The 18,648-nt window shown below is 37.3% G+C and overlaps 1 protein-coding gene across 1 annotated transcript; it reads left to right on the top strand.

The window, feature by feature from the left end:
• Window positions 1-553: 553 nt before the first annotated feature.
• LOC135740548 (myosin heavy chain, fast skeletal muscle-like) lies at window positions 554-13,002 on the top strand. Its single transcript, XM_065259004.2, has 40 exons — window positions 554-697; window positions 961-1,173; window positions 1,268-1,411; window positions 1,495-1,651; window positions 1,737-1,764; window positions 1,863-1,977; window positions 2,064-2,156; window positions 2,254-2,317; window positions 2,409-2,507; window positions 3,733-3,836; window positions 5,278-5,416; window positions 5,510-5,628; window positions 5,727-5,876; window positions 5,965-6,135; window positions 6,219-6,525; window positions 6,641-6,708; window positions 6,794-6,881; window positions 6,961-7,078; window positions 7,194-7,317; window positions 7,405-7,541; window positions 7,624-7,879; window positions 7,978-8,220; window positions 8,304-8,480; window positions 8,586-8,731; window positions 8,827-8,917; window positions 8,996-9,385; window positions 9,475-9,601; window positions 9,674-9,792; window positions 9,877-10,073; window positions 10,160-10,343; window positions 10,427-10,592; window positions 10,680-10,804; window positions 10,947-11,255; window positions 11,326-11,529; window positions 11,631-11,756; window positions 11,934-12,104; window positions 12,180-12,284; window positions 12,374-12,469; window positions 12,561-12,692; window positions 12,908-13,002. Exons 2-40 carry the CDS (start codon window positions 973-975, stop codon window positions 12,923-12,925), a joined length of 5,808 nt encoding a protein of 1,935 aa, XP_065115076.1. The 5' UTR covers window positions 554-697; window positions 961-972; the 3' UTR covers window positions 12,926-13,002.
• Window positions 13,003-18,648: the final 5,646 nt, after the last annotated feature.

Consider the following 18,648-nt stretch of genomic DNA (forward strand, 5'->3'; position numbering starts at 1 on the left):
ATTTACCAAAGCAAGTATTACTGTTGCCCCCGAAACCAAATACCAGTGGAAAGGTTCTACTCTGGGCCAAGTTCCAATGATTTAAAGACTAGGCACTAACCCTACCGTCCCCCCAAATTAATTTATCAAGCAGAAAAGTGTTTAAGATGAAGAAAATCTCAATCCTTTATTTGTTAGAAAGTTAAAAAGAAAACTAAAACCTAATCTAAATTTAACATGCAACAAAAACACTCTCAAGCCATATGTGTTATTAAAAAAAACTGATTTATGATATGCTATTCTTCTTAACTTACAATGTCTTAACATTTTGAAATTATGTACATTTAAAAGTTTAGAAAAATAATAAATTAAGACTATGTGAATATTTATATCACTGGCATGCAGCATTGAGCCAGAAAGTCATTGAATAAGAACATCAATCTGTTTTCCATTTGGGAGAGCATCTAAAACAACATGACCATATCCAGCTTCACAGATCTGCTGAGCGCTCAGTTATGACACTATATAAAAGCAGCTCCTGACTCCTGAAGATTCACAGTGAGCCAGCAAAGGTAATGGAAATACATAATTTATTGCATTTCATTTGTCAATGGGGAATACCTATGTTGGAAACAATAAAATAATTATCTCTCCTGCTTTTTCTCTTTCAGAAATCTTAAATTCACATCAGCTTTCTTTTTCTCTGGGGGAGTAAAAGGTAAAACAATAATCATTATTAACCCATTTTAGTTCATTTTAAAAACCTTTCTTCAACAGTTTAATGATGCAATAATAACAATACAATTACGATTAAAGTTTGACATTTCAATCTTTATTTAAATAATATCACTAACTCACCAAACAAAAATATAGAATGATAAAATATTTGGAATTAATAAATGTACCGTACAAGAGCATAATAAAATCTAAACTCTGAAATTAGATTTAAAACAGAATGCTAAGGTATATTTTATACCACAGCAATCTGCCACCATGGGAGACGGTGAGATGGAGTGTTTTGGCCCGGCGGCCATTTTCCTCCGCAAACCAGAGAGAGAGAGGATCGAGGCTCAGAACACCCCATTTGATGCCAAAACAGCCTACTTTGTAACAGATCAAGAAGAGATGTACCTGAAGGGTACTCTTATTAGTAAAGAGGGTGGCAAAGCTACCGTCAAAACTGATACTAATAAGGTAAGTTCAAAACTATTAACTGTGATCTTGAGGAATTTTTTCATGTTACTAATATCTTCAATCAGTCATGATAACTGCTGTTGTTTATTGTCAGACTCTCACTGTCAAAGAAGATGAAATCTTTCCCAGGAATCCACCCAAGTTTGACAAAATTGAGGACATGGCCATGATGACCCACCTCAGTGAGCCTGCTGTGCTGTTTAACCTCAAAGAGCGTTACGCAGCATGGATGATCTATGTAAGTCTAAAGACATCACATTTAATACCTGCAATGAGGTCGATGTTGAACTGTAACACATTGGACCTTCATCTCCATTCCAGACCTACTCTGGTTTGTTCTGCGTTACTGTCAATCCATACAAATGGCTGCCAGTATACGATACAGTTGTTGTGAACGGTTACAAAGGCAAAAAGAGGATTGAAGCTCCACCTCACATCTTTTCCATCTCTGACAATGCCTACCAGTTCATGCTCACTGGTAAGTGGATTCAGATATTTACTGATGAGCTTTTGTAAAATAATTGGATCTTGAACACTACAAATACCACACGGTTTTATTTCAGATCGTGAGAACCAGTCTGTTCTGATTACGTAAGTACATTTCCTTCTCTTGATGTAACTTTTTTACAATTGTTATATGTAAAAGCACATAGAGGTTTTGTGAATAAAAACCTTGTGTGAACCTCCAGCGGAGAATCTGGTGCAGGAAAGACTGTGAACACAAAGCGTGTCATTCAGTACTTTGCAACCGTTGGTGCATCGTCTGGAGCAAAGAAGGCAGAACCTGTTGCTGGGAAAATGCAGGTTAGCGAAAACATAGATTACACATGGACTACAGTATTAATTGATTTATCTCATTACTGATCTAATATTACCCATCTTATATGCAGGGCTCACTGGAGGATCAAATCATCGCAGCCAACCCCCTGCTGGAGGCTTATGGTAATGCCAAGACTATAAGGAACGACAACTCTTCTCGTTTTGTAAGTTGAAGTCTGATGTAATGCATTGTCATTTCTGTTATTTTTTCTAAGCTGACAGACATTCAGAGGTGTCTTAAATAATGTCTGTCTCTTAAAGGGTAAATTCATCAGGATTCACTTTGGGCAAACTGGCAAACTGGCCTCAGCTGATATTGAAACTTGTGAGTCTTAGTGTTCTCGACCAAACATGCATGTTTTATTATTGTACCAACATGTGCATTAGTGATTAAAAGCCATTGTTTCTCTGTAAAGATCTGCTGGAAAAGTCAAGAGTAACATTCCAGCTGTCTGCTGAGAGGAGCTACCACATCTTCTACCAGCTCATGACTGGACACAAACCAGAACTGATCGGTGAGAAATCTACATTCGCGTATGATTGATAAAGGCAATGTCTAACAGCAGTGTTAACATAGGTGTCATTTACACTGGGGACGCTGGGGACATGTCCCCACCACTTTTTGAAATGGCTGATTTTGTCCCCACCACTTTTTGAAAGCATTTGGTTAAAATCTTCTGAAAAATCAAACAATACCTGTGGGACGTACACTGCAAAAATGACTTTCTTACTTAGTATTTTTGTCTTGTTTTCAGTAGAAATATCTAAAAATTCTTAAATCAAGCACAAATTCACTTAAATTGTATAGTTTTTGTCTAAAAACTAGACTTATTTTCTTTGGTCATTTTGCTCATCAAGAAAATACATCTTGATTTAAGATTTTTAAGATATTTCTACTGAAATCAAAACAAAAATACTAAGTAAGAAAGTCAGATTTTCAAGAAAAAAATCTTAGTATTTTTGCCTTGTTTTCAGCAAAAATATCTAAAAATTCTTAAATTAAGATGCTTTTTCTTGATGAGCAAAAAATCTAGTTTTTAGACCAAAAATATCAAATTTAAGTGATTTTGTGCATAAAACAAGCAAAAAAATCTGCCAATGGGGTAAGCTATTTTTTTCTTGAAATTTTCTTGAATTTAGTGTTTAAGAAAAATGTTCAAGATTTTTTTGCTTACCCCATTGGCAGATTTTTTTGCTTGTTTATGCACAAAATCACTTACATTTAGTATTTTTGGTCTAAAATTTTGGTCTAATATTTTTGGTTCTTAGGTCATTTTGCTCATCAAGAAAAAGCATCTTAATTTAAGAGTTTTAAGATATTTTTACTGAAAACAAGAAAAAAATACTAAGAATTTTTTTCTTGAAAATAATTTTTTGCAGTGTACGACTGGTTTTGTGGTCCAAGGACACATATGTTGTGTTGTGTGCTTATAGTGTATTTTCTTTTACATAATAATGACTTTCATTGTAATCATTGACTTGCTGTTTTATGGTGCTTTGGCACTGTTCGGTTGAGCTGGTGTTGTAGGGACTCTTATATGTGAGTCGACATTGTTGAGGGTTTTATGAGTATTTTCGTGTTGTTGACTGGCTACGCTATGCCCATTTTTGATGGGCCGTTATTCAAAATTTTTCCTGTCCTGCTGTAATGTTTTTTTCATCTGATCTTTTGTCCCCACCACTTTTCAAAACAAACTGACGCCCCTGAGTGTTAATATAGTGCACATTCATTCTTTACAGAGGCCCTGCTCATCACCAAAAATCCTTATGACTATCCAATGATCAGCCAGGGTGAAATCACTGTCAAGAGTATTGATGACGTGGAAGAGTTCATTGCCACAGATGTACGTAGACAACAGGCTTATTGTTTTTAGCTTCCTTAAAATATATTTATAAGTAGAAATATTAGAAAAACATACCACATAAGATAATGCAGAGTCATGGCCAAAAGTATTGGTAGAGAATTTCATTTTTTGCAATGTTTGCTGCTACAGTATTTGTGGATTATTCTGCCACATGTTTCTAATCTATTCCGGAAAACAATGATAAGCTTATTATGAGTTTAAAGGCAAAAACATTTAGTATATGCAAAGAGTCAGTATTTTCCTCATTGACCCTTGTTATTCATAACCTCTTCTATTCGCTCCGACATGCTGTATATTAACTTCAGGGCCAAATACTGACTAATGGCGATCCAGAGTTGTTCACAATTTGTGGCTTTTGCTTGGCCTCTCACCTTTTCACAGGTTCTCTATAGTATTGAGATTTGTTGAGTTGCCTGGCCACGAATCTGACATTTGAATTTAACGATCTTTGAGTTATTTCATTATCACTCTTGCAGGATGTTTCGATAAAATTATTTAATCATGGCAGTGTTTTCGGCAGAATTATGAGAGAGCCCACTTCCTTGGTTAAAAAGCAAACCCACAGATTTATGGTCTCAGGATGCATCGCTGTTGGCACGACACAGGACTCATGCTAGCGTTCACCTTTTCTTCTCCGGACAATCAATTTTCAAGATGTCCCAAACAGACAGAAGGGAGATTTTTCAGAGAAAATAATTTCACACCATATGCTGTTAAATCCTTGTACTTCCTGTAGAATTAAGTCTGTCCTTGATGGGTTTTTTTTGGAGAGAAGTGGCTTCTTTGCTGTCGAGCAAGCTCTGAACTGGTAATGACACGATTCCATCAGGTGAAGATGGTCTTGGCACTTGCTGGATACTCTGGGACATCCTGAAGCCTTCTTTGCTACAGCCGAACCTCTCTCTTTGAAGTTCTTTATGATCCGGTAAAGAGTTCTTTCAGGTGCAATATTCATTGTAGCAATTTCCTTGCATGTGTGGTCATATTGATACAAAGCGATGATGGCTGCACTTCTTCCTTTCGAGGTAAAAAATGCTAACAAAAACAATGATTGCAATCACTTATTTCCTCCTTGTACAGCAATCAGTTTGCTCTTACAATCCAATCAGTATGATAGTGAATTCACCTGACTAATACTCTGTAACGTGTGTTGTTAATATGATTACTGAAATGATGTTAGCTGGTCTTTTTTACCAGGCCCGAAAAAAAGAATTTTTTTTGGCCAATGAAGCTTTTTGCTGTTATTTTAAATGCATTTGATCACTCTGCACAATAATCTAGAAACAGTATGAATGAATACCACAAAAGCTTAAGCAGCAAACTTTGCAAAACACAAATTTATGTGACTGTCATTACGTTTGCCAATTCTTGTAGCAAAAAACTCTTGGCACTCAAATGTTGTGTAAACTTCTCAAAACAGACTGCCATTGACATTCTGGGCTTCACTGCTGAGGAGAAAATAGGCATCTACAAGCTGACAGGCGCTGTGATGCATCATGGCAACATGAAGTTCAAGCAGAAGCAAAGAGAGGAGCAGGCTGAACCTGATGGCACAGAGGGTGAGATGAACTACGTTTTATTTAAAAATACTCTATATATCACCATACAAACATTAATTTACTGACCATTTTTGGAAAACTCTCATTTTTTAGTGGCTGATAAAATCGCTTACCTCTTGGGCCTGAACTCTGCAGACATGCTGAAAGCTCTGTGTTTCCCCAGAGTAAAGGTCGGAAATGAGTATGTGACCAAAGGTCAAACTGTACCACAGGTGATGACTTACACAACCAATGTCTATTTACCTACAGACCAAATCTAAAATAATCTTAATAACAATGTGAAACATAAACTATGTACACTTTTTCACAGGTGAATAACTCAGTCAGCGCTCTATGCAAGTCAATTTATGAGAAAATGTTCTTGTGGATGGTCGTCCGTATCAATGAGATGTTGGACACAAAGCAGCCCAGACAGTTCTTCATTGGTGTGCTGGACATCGCTGGGTTTGAGATTTTTGATGTGAGAATCCTCTACTAATAAGTTTGTAAAGATCAAATATTAAATGTAAAGATATAAGACTGAGAATTTGCTTGTGTTGAAATGTCAGTTCAACAGCTTGGAACAGCTCTGCATCAACTTCACCAACGAGAAACTGCAACAGTTTTTCAATCATCACATGTTTGTGCTGGAGCAAGAGGAGTACAAGAAAGAAGGCATTGAATGGGAGTTCATTGACTTTGGGATGGACTTAGCTGCCTGCATTGAGCTTATCGAGAAGGTATAAAAAGACTTTACAAAGGAATTAAAAATGATATTTATAATTTGTATTTGTGCTTGATCTTAAATATTTTTTTTTACCAGCCAATGGGCATCTTCTCCATCCTTGAAGAGGAATGCATGTTCCCCAAAGCCACAGACATGACCTTCAAAAACAAGCTGCATGATCAGCATCTTGGCAAATCTCCAGCCTTCCAGAAACCCAAACCTGCCAAAGGCAAGGCAGAAGCTCACTTCTCTCTGATGCACTATGCTGGCACTGTTGACTATAACATTAATGGCTGGTTGGACAAGAACAAGGACCCACTGAACGACTCTGTTGTGCAACTATATCAGAAGTCATCAGTCAAACTGCTGGCCTCCCTGTATGTCGCTCATGCAGGCGCTGAAGGTTGGAATGCCAGAATTTATTAAATTTGTGCATCTCAAAACTAAAGCATCAAGAATTGACAATACAATATTAAATTACATTAACTACACTATTTGTTACAATTAACACAAAACAGAAAGTGGTGGAAAGAAGGGAGGGAAGAAGAAGGGTGGTTCATTCCAGACAGTGTCTGCACTGTTTAGGGTATGAGGCTAATCTCTTTGTTATGAAGAAAGTAAAATTCATTACAATAGCAAACTAATCACTAATGAAATAAACACATTTACAGGAAAACTTGGGCAAGCTGATGACTAACCTGAGGAGCACTCACCCTCACTTTGTGCGTTGTTTGATTCCTAATGAGTCCAAGACTCCAGGTAAACCATTTTCCCAAAATGTAAAATGTAGCTATTGTTATAAAATATATTTTCATTTATAGGAATGTCTTTGTTCCAGGTCTGATGGAGAACCACCTGGTTATCCATCAGCTGAGGTGTAATGGTGTACTGGAGGGTATCAGAATCTGCAGGAAAGGTTTCCCTAGCAGAATCCTCTATGGTGACTTCAAGCAGAGGTACTGTAAATATCTCATGATATAATATGAAGTTAAGCTTCATATGATTTACCACCATCTTGTCGTCTTTGCTTTGTTTTAACAAAAACCTAATTTGTCCCTGATTGTCCTCTAGATACAAAGTATTAAATGCTAGTGTCATCCCTGAGGGACAGTTCATTGACAACAAAAAGGCCTCGGAGAAACTCTTGGGCTCTATTGATGTCGACCACACACAGTATAAATTTGGACACACCAAGGTACACTCCAAAGACTTAAGTGAAATCTGCATAAAGAAGAACGGCCTTTTTTCTTTATAGCACTTACTTTCTCCAAATATTGTTTAGGTGTTCTTTAAAGCTGGTCTGCTGGGTACTCTTGAAGAGATGAGAGATGAGAAACTAGCAACACTGGTAACCATGACTCAGGCCCTTTGTCGTGGATACGTCATGAGGAAGGAGTTTGTCAAAATGATGGAAAGGAGGTACAATTTTGTCACAAAAGTGTTTGGAACACAAATAAAATGGTTTGAAAAAATTAAATATACTGATGTTATTTTTACATAGAGAATCAATTTTTTCCATTCAATACAACATTCGCTCATTCATGAATGTGAAACACTGGCCATGGATGAAGCTGTACTTCAAGATCAAACCTCTTCTGAAGAGTGCAGAGACAGAGAAAGAAATGGCAGCCATGAAGGAGAATTACGAGAAAATGAAGGAGGATCTAGCAAAGGCACTAGCGAAAAAGAAGGAGCTTGAGGAGAAAATGGTGTCACTCCTGCAGGAGAAAAATGATCTTCAACTGCAAGTAGCATCTGTGAGTATTACAGTTATTGAAGCCAAATTATCATGGACCTCAAAGGCATAGCTTTAAATACTTCAAGAAATTAAACTTTTCCCCATCCCAATAAATAGGAAGCTGACAATCTCTCTGATGCTGAGGAGAGATGTGAAGGTCTTATCAAAAGCAAGATCCAGCTCGAGGCCAAACTCAAAGAGTCAACCGAGAGACTGGAGGATGAGGAGGAGATCAATGCTGAACTGACTGCTAAGAAGAGGAAACTAGAAGATGAATGCTCTGAGCTGAAAAAAGATATTGATGATCTGGAGCTCACCTTGGCCAAAGTGGAAAAGGAGAAACATGCAACTGAAAATAAGGTTCACATTTTAATTACATCTTCTACACTCGGCTCATGTGTTTATAATTGAGAAGGAAATCTCTGAACAATGATTGCATGTAGGTAAAAAACCTGACTGAGGAGATGGCATCTCAGGATGAGAGCATTGCCAAGTTGACCAAAGAGAAGAAAGCCCTCCAAGAGGCACACCAGCAAACCCTTGATGACCTTCAGGCAGAGGAAGACAAAGTCAACACTCTGACTAAAGCTAAGACAAAACTTGAGCAGCAAGTGGATGATGTAAGACATTTGGCATGAGAAAAAGGCTAATAATTAATGAGGAGATTATTTAATTGTTCTGTTGCTGTGTGTTAGATTTTCATGCACTCTTTTTTGTAACGTTAGCTTGAGGGTTCACTGGAGCAAGAGAAGAAGCTCCGTATGGACCTTGAAAGAGCCAAGAGAAAGCTTGAGGGTGATCTAAAACTGACCCAGGAATCTATTATGGACCTGGAAAATGACAAACAACAATCAGATGAAAAGATCAAAAAGTGTGAAAAATGTCATCAGTATTACAATCTGAAATTGTCATTGGATCAGTAATATTCCAATTGCACGTTTTACAGAACCTTTTATTTTAAAACAGAAAAGACTTTGAAATAAGTCAGCTTCTCAGCAAGATTGAAGATGAACAGTCATTGGGGGCACAGCTTCAGAAGAAGATCAAAGAACTTCAGGTCTATTATATTATGAAGTACCTAACTGGAAAAGATTCACATTACCAGTTTGATAAACTAAATGTATTTTTTAAATAGGCCCGCATTGAAGAGCTGGAGGAGGAAATTGAGGCTGAGCGAGCTGCTCGTGCTAAAGTAGAGAAGCAGAGAGCTGATCTCTCCAGGGAACTTGAAGAGATCAGTGAGAGGCTTGAGGAAGCTGGTGGTGCCACTGCTGCCCAGATTGAGATGAACAAAAAGCGGGAATCAGAATTCCAGAAGTTGCGTCGTGATCTGGAAGAGTCCACCTTACAACACGAGGCTACAGCGGCAGCTCTACGAAAGAAGCAGGCAGACAGCGTGGCCGAGCTCGGAGAACAGATCGACAACCTCCAGCGTGTCAAGCAGAAGCTGGAGAAGGAGAAGAGTGAATACAAGATGGAGATTGATGACTTATCAAGCAACATGGAGGCTGTGGCCAAATCAAAGGTAATCACAACTAGAGGATCATTAAATAAATATGCACAATGAGGCAACAAGTGTAAAACATTGTATTTTATGTAACTGTGTGCTGTTAGGGTAATTTAGAAAAGATGTGCCGCACCCTTGAAGACCAACTGAGTGAAATAAAGGCCAAGAATGATGAAAATGTTCGCCAGCTCAATGACACGAGTGCCCAAAAAGCAAGACTTGCCACTGAGAATGGTTAGTGCTCAACCGATTTCTGTTCCAACTAAAACTGTATAACAGTATTATTAATCTAAAGCAAATAAACAGGTGAACTGGCTCGCCAGCTGGAGGAGAAAGAAGCTCTTGTATCTCAGCTGACCAGAGGAAAACAGGCTTTCACTCAGCAGATTGAAGAACTCAAGAGACACGTTGAGGAGGAAGTTAAGGTACATCACTACACATAGTGAAATGTATTTCTACTTCTAGTAATTCAAGGAGCCTTCAATTGTACTAAATTTGTTTGATTTTAGGCCAAGAGTGCTCTGGCCCATGCTGTCCAGTCTGCCCGCCATGACTGTGATTTGCTTAGAGAGCAGTTTGAGGAGGAACAAGAGGCAAAAGGTGAACTTCAGCGTGGAATGTCTAAGGCCAACAGTGAAGTGGCTCAGTGGAGAACCAAATATGAGACTGATGCTATCCAGCGCACTGAAGAGCTTGAGGAAGCCAAGTATGTTTATTGAAATTGAAGAATTGAGGAAACCTTTGTTATGATTAAGATATCATAATTTCATTGATTTTCTACAACTTTCACAGGAAAAAATTGGCCCAGCGTCTGCAAGAAGCTGAAGAATCGATTGAGGCTGTGAACTCCAAGTGTGCTTCACTGGAAAAGACTAAGCAGAGATTGCTGGGTGAAGTAGAAGACCTCATGATAGATGTGGAAAGAGCAAATGCATTGGCCGCCAACCTGGACAAGAAGCAGAGAAACTTTGACAAGGTAAGAAAAACATGCTTTATCTGCAAATCTAAACTGTGATCCATAACTTTAAATGAAAAATCTTTTTGTTTATTTCATATCAGGTGCTGGCAGATTGGAAACAGAAGTATGAGGAAGGTCAGGCTGAGCTAGAAGGTGCTCAAAAAGAAGCTCGTTCCCTCAGCACTGAGCTCTTCAAGATAAAAAACTCCTATGAGGAAGCTCTTGATCACCTGGAGACTCTGAAGAGAGAGAACAAGAATTTGCAACGTAAATGGCACTTTTTCAAATATCAAGATTAGAAAAAAAGATTGGCATTAAACAGCAATTTTAACAACTGGGTTTTTTTACCTTTAGAGGAGATTTCTGACCTTACGGAGCAACTTGGGGAGACCGGAAAGAGCATTCATGAGTTAGAGAAAGCCAAGAAGACAGTGGAGTCTGAGAAAGCAGAGATCCAGACTGCACTGGAAGAAGCTGAGGTAAAGCTACATTAAGTTCTTACAAAAATCTATTACCACATTGTTTTACTTGGATCAGTGAACAATTGTGAAAAGCACTATATCAATTAAATTGAATTGAACTCCTGAAGTATGTTTATTAAACCCTACTACTGTTTATTAGGGCACTCTGGAACATGAAGAATCCAAGATTATTCGTGTCCAGCTTGAGCTGAGCCAGGTCAAGAGTGAAATTGACAGAAAGCTTGCTGAGAAAGATGAGGAAATTGAGCAGATCAAAAGGAACAGCCAAAGAGTAATTGATTCCATGCAAAGCACTTTGGACTCTGAGGTCAGGAGCAGAAACGATGCCCTGAGAGTCAAGAAGAAGATGGAGGGAGATCTCAATGAGATGGAGATTCAGCTAAGCCATGCAAACCGCCAGGCCGCTGAGGCCCAGAAACAGCTCAGGAACGTCCAAGGCCAGCTCAAGGTACTGTTCTTGGATCTCTGAAACCGAATTAAAGCATGACAAACATTTTGACACCCTAAACCTGCTACAGGATGCCCAACTGCACCTTGATGAAGCCATCAGAGGACAGGAAGACATGAAAGAGCAGGCTGCTATGGTGGAGCGCAGAAATAACCTGATGCAAGCAGAGATTGAGGAGCTGAGAGTTGCACTGGAGCAAGCTGAGAGAGGCCGCAAAGTGGCCGAGCAGGAGCTTGTGGATGCCAGTGAGCGTGTGGGACTGCTGCATTCTCAGGTATAAAAAATTACATGAACAATAAACTTAAGGAATGTCACTTTCAAGATAACAACAATTTTTTTGTAACATTCTGACTTAAAACTGCTGATGTATCACAGAATACAAGTCTTATTAACACCAAGAAGAAGCTTGAAGCTGATCTGGCCCAGGTTCAAGGTGAGGTGGATGATGCAGTCCAGGAGGCCAGAAATGCAGAGGAGAAAGCCAAGAAGGCCATCACTGATGTAAATGTTTTAAATATTTAGCATTTACACATTTTAACTGCATTGTATTACACTGCTTTGCAAATGTAAAATATTTAGCACTTTTTTTATAGTTATAAAATTGCATTCTATCCTTTAGGGGAGGTGTCTGTATCTACAGTCTAAGGGTTAATACATTTTCACTTGGTTCTATTTTAGGCAGCAATGATGGCTGAAGAGCTAAAGAAAGAGCAGGACACCAGTGCTCACCTGGAGAGGATGAAGAAGAATCTGGAGGTCACTGTTAAAGACCTACAGCATCGTCTGGATGAAGCTGAGAGTCTGGCCATGAAAGGTGGAAAGAAACAGCTCCAGAAAATGGAGTCCAGGGTAGGTTTGAATTTTTAGGAGCCCTAAACATGCCAGTGATTTCTTGGAAAATAACTATAACCCTTTTTTCTGAAGGTGCGTGAGCTGGAGGCTGAAGTCGAGTCTGAACAGAGACGTAGTGCTGAAGCTGTTAAAGGAGTGCGCAAATATGAGAGGAGAGTGAAGGAGCTCACGTACCAGGTAAAACAACTCAGTGATTGTAGCTTTATTACATAATATTTTTGTATTCATTGTTTAACCAAGAGAATTAACACTATTTACATTGGAAGACTGAAGAAGACAAGAAAAATGTGATGAGACTGCAAGATCTGGTGGACAAGTTGCAGCTGAAAGTCAAAGCCTACAAGCGTCAAGCTGAGGAAGCTGTAAGTATAACATTTCATTCTTTTTTTTACGTCTGTAGTGTCATAAAAACATGCAATCTGATGAAATGGACATCTTGTGTAACCATGACAGGAGGAGCAGGCCAACACTCACCTGTCCAGGTATAGGAAGGTGCAGCATGAGATGGAGGAGGCTCAGGAGCGCGCTGACATTGCAGAGTCCCAGGTCAACAAGCTGAGAGCCAAGAGCCGTGACATTGGGAAGGTAAGAAACTTCTGCATTTCTAAAATAAATTCAAACTGAAAGTAAATTGAATTATTTTAAATATAATTAAATTATTTTAAATATAATAATTTATAATAATAATTTACCTTTAATTATGGTATTTTAAATATAGTGTAAATTAAAATGAAACGATTTAATTATATCATTACATTTCTGAAATGTTATTGATCAAATCTTTTTGTATTTATTTAAAGAGTAAAGATGAAGAATAAAGACACCAGACCTACAGACAAGCATATAATATGCATGTAATATGTGTCTAAAAGTGTTCATTAAAAGGGTTAGTTCACGTTGTCTGACACTCATTTTATTCACACCACATCACACTACTGTTTTTAAGTTTGTAACTAGTGCAAGGTATCCAGATTTATTACTAAAGAGGTCACGCAATTCATCAATTCAGCAAGTCTCTATATTCTCTTATCATCTTTATGTACCATCATTTGTCAAAAATCATGTCACTTAGATTTAGCCATATAAAACTGTATGCTGCAACTTGGACATCAATCATAAAACTAAATGAATTTGTGCATATTTTCTATTAAGGCAATACAATATAATTAGTTAGATTGAATTTAATGCATCAATGTATGATAAAATAATTTACAGTGTACCAAAAAGATTGTTGACATATATGAAACGTTAAAGTCAATCTTTAACCATTTATACATATTAATTTGCCAATATGACAGTAACTTTTTTTTGCAAAAGCCTAAATGTTAGCTCTAAGCTACACAGCATCTAATCACTAATGGCGAGTTACACAGCATTACTATTGACAACATCGTATGCAGTGTTGTAATGTAACAGAGTAAAAATACTTTGTTACTGTACTTAAGTAGAAATTTCACGTATCTATACTTTACTTCGCTATTTAAATTTATGTCAACTTTCACTTTTACTCCACTACATTTTCTAGATAAAATGTATACTTTTACTCCGATATACACAGAAGAAATGTGTGCGACCTAAATAAGGGAGGTTTTGGCGAATCAGTGCTTCTAGATTGCATTACGCATGCTCCGCACACTTTCGCTGCGTCCCAAACCGCCTACTTCCATACTATATAGTAGGCAAAGAGTACGAGAAGTAGTGCTTTTCACCTACTAAATAGTATGGAAGTATGCGGTTTGGGACGCAGCGTCTATTTCACGAACACTTTATTTAAGCGTAGTGTTGCCAAAGGATATGCTCATCTTTTGAAAGAAATAAGTTATTATTTATTTTTCATTTTTACCTGAAGTTCATACAAAAGTGAAATTTCTGCTTTTTTATTTGATGTCAGCTCTAAAAATATGCTGTTTGGTCTTTGAACTTAAGAGAATTGTGCCTGAAAAGTCCTGGAAAAGACAGATTTTTATTTGATGATTCAGATTAAGAAGATAATGGGAACCCTGAATATGGTTTACTCTAAGAAAGCCACAATAAAGTTCACAATCAAAGTTCTAATAATCTAATAATGATATTAAAGTGAAGTACCAATCTGTAAGATTGTAACTTGACCATAATAATGAAAGCAGTATTAAGTTAATGTAGAAAAGAAAGTCCTAAGTTAAGCTAATGCCAGCAGTCTCCAAGTAAGCAAGCCAACAGGGCGACAGCGGTCAAGGGGGGAAAAACTCCTACAGGGAGAAAGAAAAAAACCCTGAAAGAAAATCAGGCTTAGAAGGAAGGGCCAGATCTCATCTGACATGTTATAGCTGCAATGTGCAACAGAGGAAAGAGAAACAGGGCCCTATTTCAACGATCTAAGTGCATGGTCTAAAGCAGTGGTTATTAACGTTATTCCTGGAGGCCCACTGCCCTGCATGTTTTGTATGTCTCTTTTATTTGACAGACGTAGTTCAGTTCATGGAGATCCCTTCTAATGAGCTGATGATTTGAATCAGGTGTTTAATAAGGGAGACATACAAAATGTGCAGAGCAGTGGGCCTCCAGGAATAACGTTAAGAACCACTGGTCTAAAGTGCATGGTACAAGTGCACTTAAGGAGTGTCTCTACTTTTGCTAGTTTAACATCGGGAAAAATGATCTATATGCCTGGCACACAGTATAAAATGGTTGTTCCTATTCTCATAATGAGTAATATTTTTTTTGATGTAACATGCAATAAACCCTTGAAAGTTTTTTCTCCCATCCCCTTAAAAATCCATTTGCACTGCACCAAGGGAATTCCCCATTTACATGGTGGAGTTTGTAAGCGGAAAATCGGTAGGCAAAGGAAGAAGAACACCAGTTTAAGATTAATGTCAAAAATAGCATTGTGTTTTATTTATTGAATTTTTTTGTAATTAAAGCTTTGGTTCTCTTTAAAAGTCGTTATTTCAGTAATAAGTAAAATAAGCTTATAAAGTATGATGCATTATCACTGAATGCGTGTACATGCACAGTCTTACGCCAATTATGCTTAATAACTTGATAACATGTGGGGTCATGTAAATGCATAAAAAGTTTTCTTATATCATGGAAAGCCCATAAAGGGCATGTTGCGCGATGTAGGAGTGTTATGGGCTGGTCAGACAAAAATAGTGTGAGACGTATGATACGTCTGTATCGCTCTCTGTTTCTTGTGTCAAATCATCGCTCTCTGTCCATCTGACACAAGAAACAGATGGGGAGTGGTGGAGCTTTTTAAGAGATGATTGGGCGAGCCCAGTGTCAGTATGGAAAATGAACCAATGGGCCGCTGTCCCTGCTTTATGAGGCCGGTCGTTGGCCAATAAAAAAAATCATATTATATTCACCGGCTCCCAAGGACGTTGGCCCACCAGGCATTTGCTAAGTATGCCAGATTACCAGTCCAGCCCTGATAGGCGGTGACGTCACTACCTGCGAGAAACCTGAGGAATCTCCAAGTCCCATTTAAACGCAGTTTTTTGTATAGCCAGTTTATTGATATGCAAGTTAGGGTTAGTTATCCGCATATTATGTTCATTTAATGCACTCAGTGTAATCTCAAAAAGTTTTTATAAAAATAATTTACAAATATGTAAAAAAAGGTTTGCATTAGTAAAAATATTTTGTCTGTAACAAACAGGAGATAAATAATTTAAAAACATGTGGAGAGCGTTTCAGCACTGGTACAGCGCTGTGAGTGGTTTGAAAATGTTACTTAAAAATGGTCAAAATAAATGCAATATTCACACTTTTTAAAAGCAAATAATAATAATAATAATAATAATAATAATCTTACTTACCAGGCTACAGGTGAAGCAGCTCTTCTGCCAGCTGATCTCAGCTCCACGTCTTTATATTTAAAAACATTTGTGTGCATTCATGTGTGTAATTGTCATTCCATTTATAGGCACATATTACCCTAACCCTAACAAAATCAATATTGCCCAATTGACTTTAGACCAGGTTTTAGTTGGTCAATGGTGTTGTCTATTTTAGTTGCCTCAAAATAGCAAAGCGCCAACAATATTCCTGAACAAACCTTGTTTTAAAGCCAGCACACCCATGGGCGTACAAATGGGCAAAAATGCATTTGCTATTTATGCAACTGCTATTATGCATTTGCTATGTATGATAGGGCCCACAGTGTTACTGATTGCGGTTATAACTCACACTGCTGTTACAGTAATATATTATAGAATTTAACAGAGCTGCACATTGTCACTGGGTAGTCATCAATGTGGCAGCATGAGGGTGGGCATCAGAAGGATTGGTGATAGGATGAGCATAACACTGACTTGGAACCAATCCTGTCTTTCTCAGATATCTTAGATGAACCGAGGATGAGACAGGAAAACAGAAACAATGTGCTTTTAGTGTAAAGACGTGTATTGTTAAAGACATACAGTCATACATTATAATGGATGTGTGGGTGCTCGGTTTTGGTCAAGCTAACTATTACAGCATAAGTATGTTTGTACCACACTGATGTAGAAAACAGGTGGTTTCAAAACTGCAATTTTAGTGAGAAAATACTTACCAATGGTGTTTACTAATGAAACGCACATGTCACCTGTTATTTAAAAACAGCATACAGACATAAAATCAACAATAATAACTTTACTACTTGTGGAGTGAAATGGAAATGTGGAAGCAGTTTCATATGCATCTGAATTGCATTAACTGTACATTACTCAGACTGCAGACATTTTTTATCCAAAGCAACTTACACAAGAGAAGCATCATAAGCAGAATTGTAAAGTGCAATTTATTTAAACAAAAAATACATGCATTTTTATATGACACATAGAAGGAGGATAGGACAGTGTTGAGAAGAAGGGCAAGTGATGCAAAAAAAGGAGTGACTATCAAATTTGTTTAAAACATATATATTAGCAAAAACATTATTTTAAAAAAACAACAACATTATGAAAGTTTCTCCTTAATATCTCAATGGACTAACAAGCTGGAATAAATCCTTTAAAGGTTGGTAAGTAAACCTGAACACTAACTTTTAACCATAACCTCCTGGTTTGCTTGAGCGTCTGCTTTCACCACTGATGGCAAAGACTCACCCATCAACAACATTTAACCCCACAGCTCTCCACACACAAAAGTGTGTCTTTAGTGTCAGTATAAGCTGAATGTTTGTGCATCTCTAAGTACTATACAGTAATAAAAGTCTTCAAAACTTAATAAATAAATAAATCAGGAATAACTTTCTTATTACATTCTTTACAGTTTACCAGGTTTCAATTAAAGGGTTAATTACCTGATTTTTGTAAATGTGATATTTATTAAGTATATAATATGATAATGATTTGCGACATTGCCCCTAAAATAGCTTAGACTCAGGTAACTACAGTACCAGCTGAAAAATATTGTAAACACATTTTAATTCGACTTAATGTACATCAAATAATCACCAATCTCATAACACCAGCTACATAAGCACTTTTCCTTAACATTAGGCTATTTTTAAAAGATAGATTAAGAGGAAAACAGAGTACTTGCAGTGAGACCCCGTCCGAAGTCATATTGGGTCCGATTAAAGTCTACACTATTGCTGGATTCGTGACCTAATTGCGCAATAGCAGCCTTTGCTGTGCTATATTTATTCCAAATAAGAACAGGCTGTTTATAACTTTAAGAGTCATAACATCATCCCTTAACTTGAGTCCAGTTTATGTGCAGTTACCACTAGGCCAATAAAAAATCTGCCAATGATATTATTTTTCATTTGGATGGATGAACTATTTCAGTCTAAATCTGGACATACAGTCTTGTAAGATATTAATTTCATCTCCTGATGACAAAAAATGCCTTCCAAGTTTTTAAATTGGCCAACAGCAAGATAAAAACAATTTAAAAATATTTTTGCATGTTAAAAGCATGAATGTTCCTTTAACACTTTTTAAGATCAAACCATTTGTATAAGAGAAAATGTTGGAGATCGCCATACATGCTTTCATAACATCTTGCCTAGACTATTGTAATTCTCTTTTTTTGTGGAATTTCAAAGAAATTAGAAGCAGGTCTTCAACGAGTGCTGCTTAAGTCCTTAAAGGATACAGCAAATTTGAACATTTGAACATGTCACCCTGATTTTACATTTGTTACACTGGCTTTGGGTTCATTTCCGCATCAATTTCAAAATTTTACTTTTTGTCTACAAATCCTTAAATAATTGTGATGGATCTGCCATGAGCCTTGGCAAATCACAACAAAAATTTGAGTCCATCGCCACAAAACAGGGAGCAAACTAATCTTCAATTGTGACAGTTTTTATTAAATCTTGTTTACACAAGACAAAATGTGATCAAACCTCATTAAAGAGGGAAAAGATGCAAAAATTCATTTTTTTAGTTCATTGGGGAAATCTGGTATACAAAAAAGAAAAGGACATCATGGTGCTTTAGCCTCTCAAATTAACAGAGGACAAATCCAGCACCACCTTTCTCCAGATACCATAAGAAACAAAGAAAAAAAGCTCTCTCTAGACAACACATACACTGAATTTATAAGAGGTGACCAGCACCAT

This window comes from Paramisgurnus dabryanus, chromosome 22 (assembly GCF_030506205.2).
Source record: "Paramisgurnus dabryanus chromosome 22, PD_genome_1.1, whole genome shotgun sequence".
NCBI classification, from domain to species: domain Eukaryota; kingdom Metazoa; phylum Chordata; class Actinopteri; order Cypriniformes; family Cobitidae; genus Paramisgurnus; species Paramisgurnus dabryanus.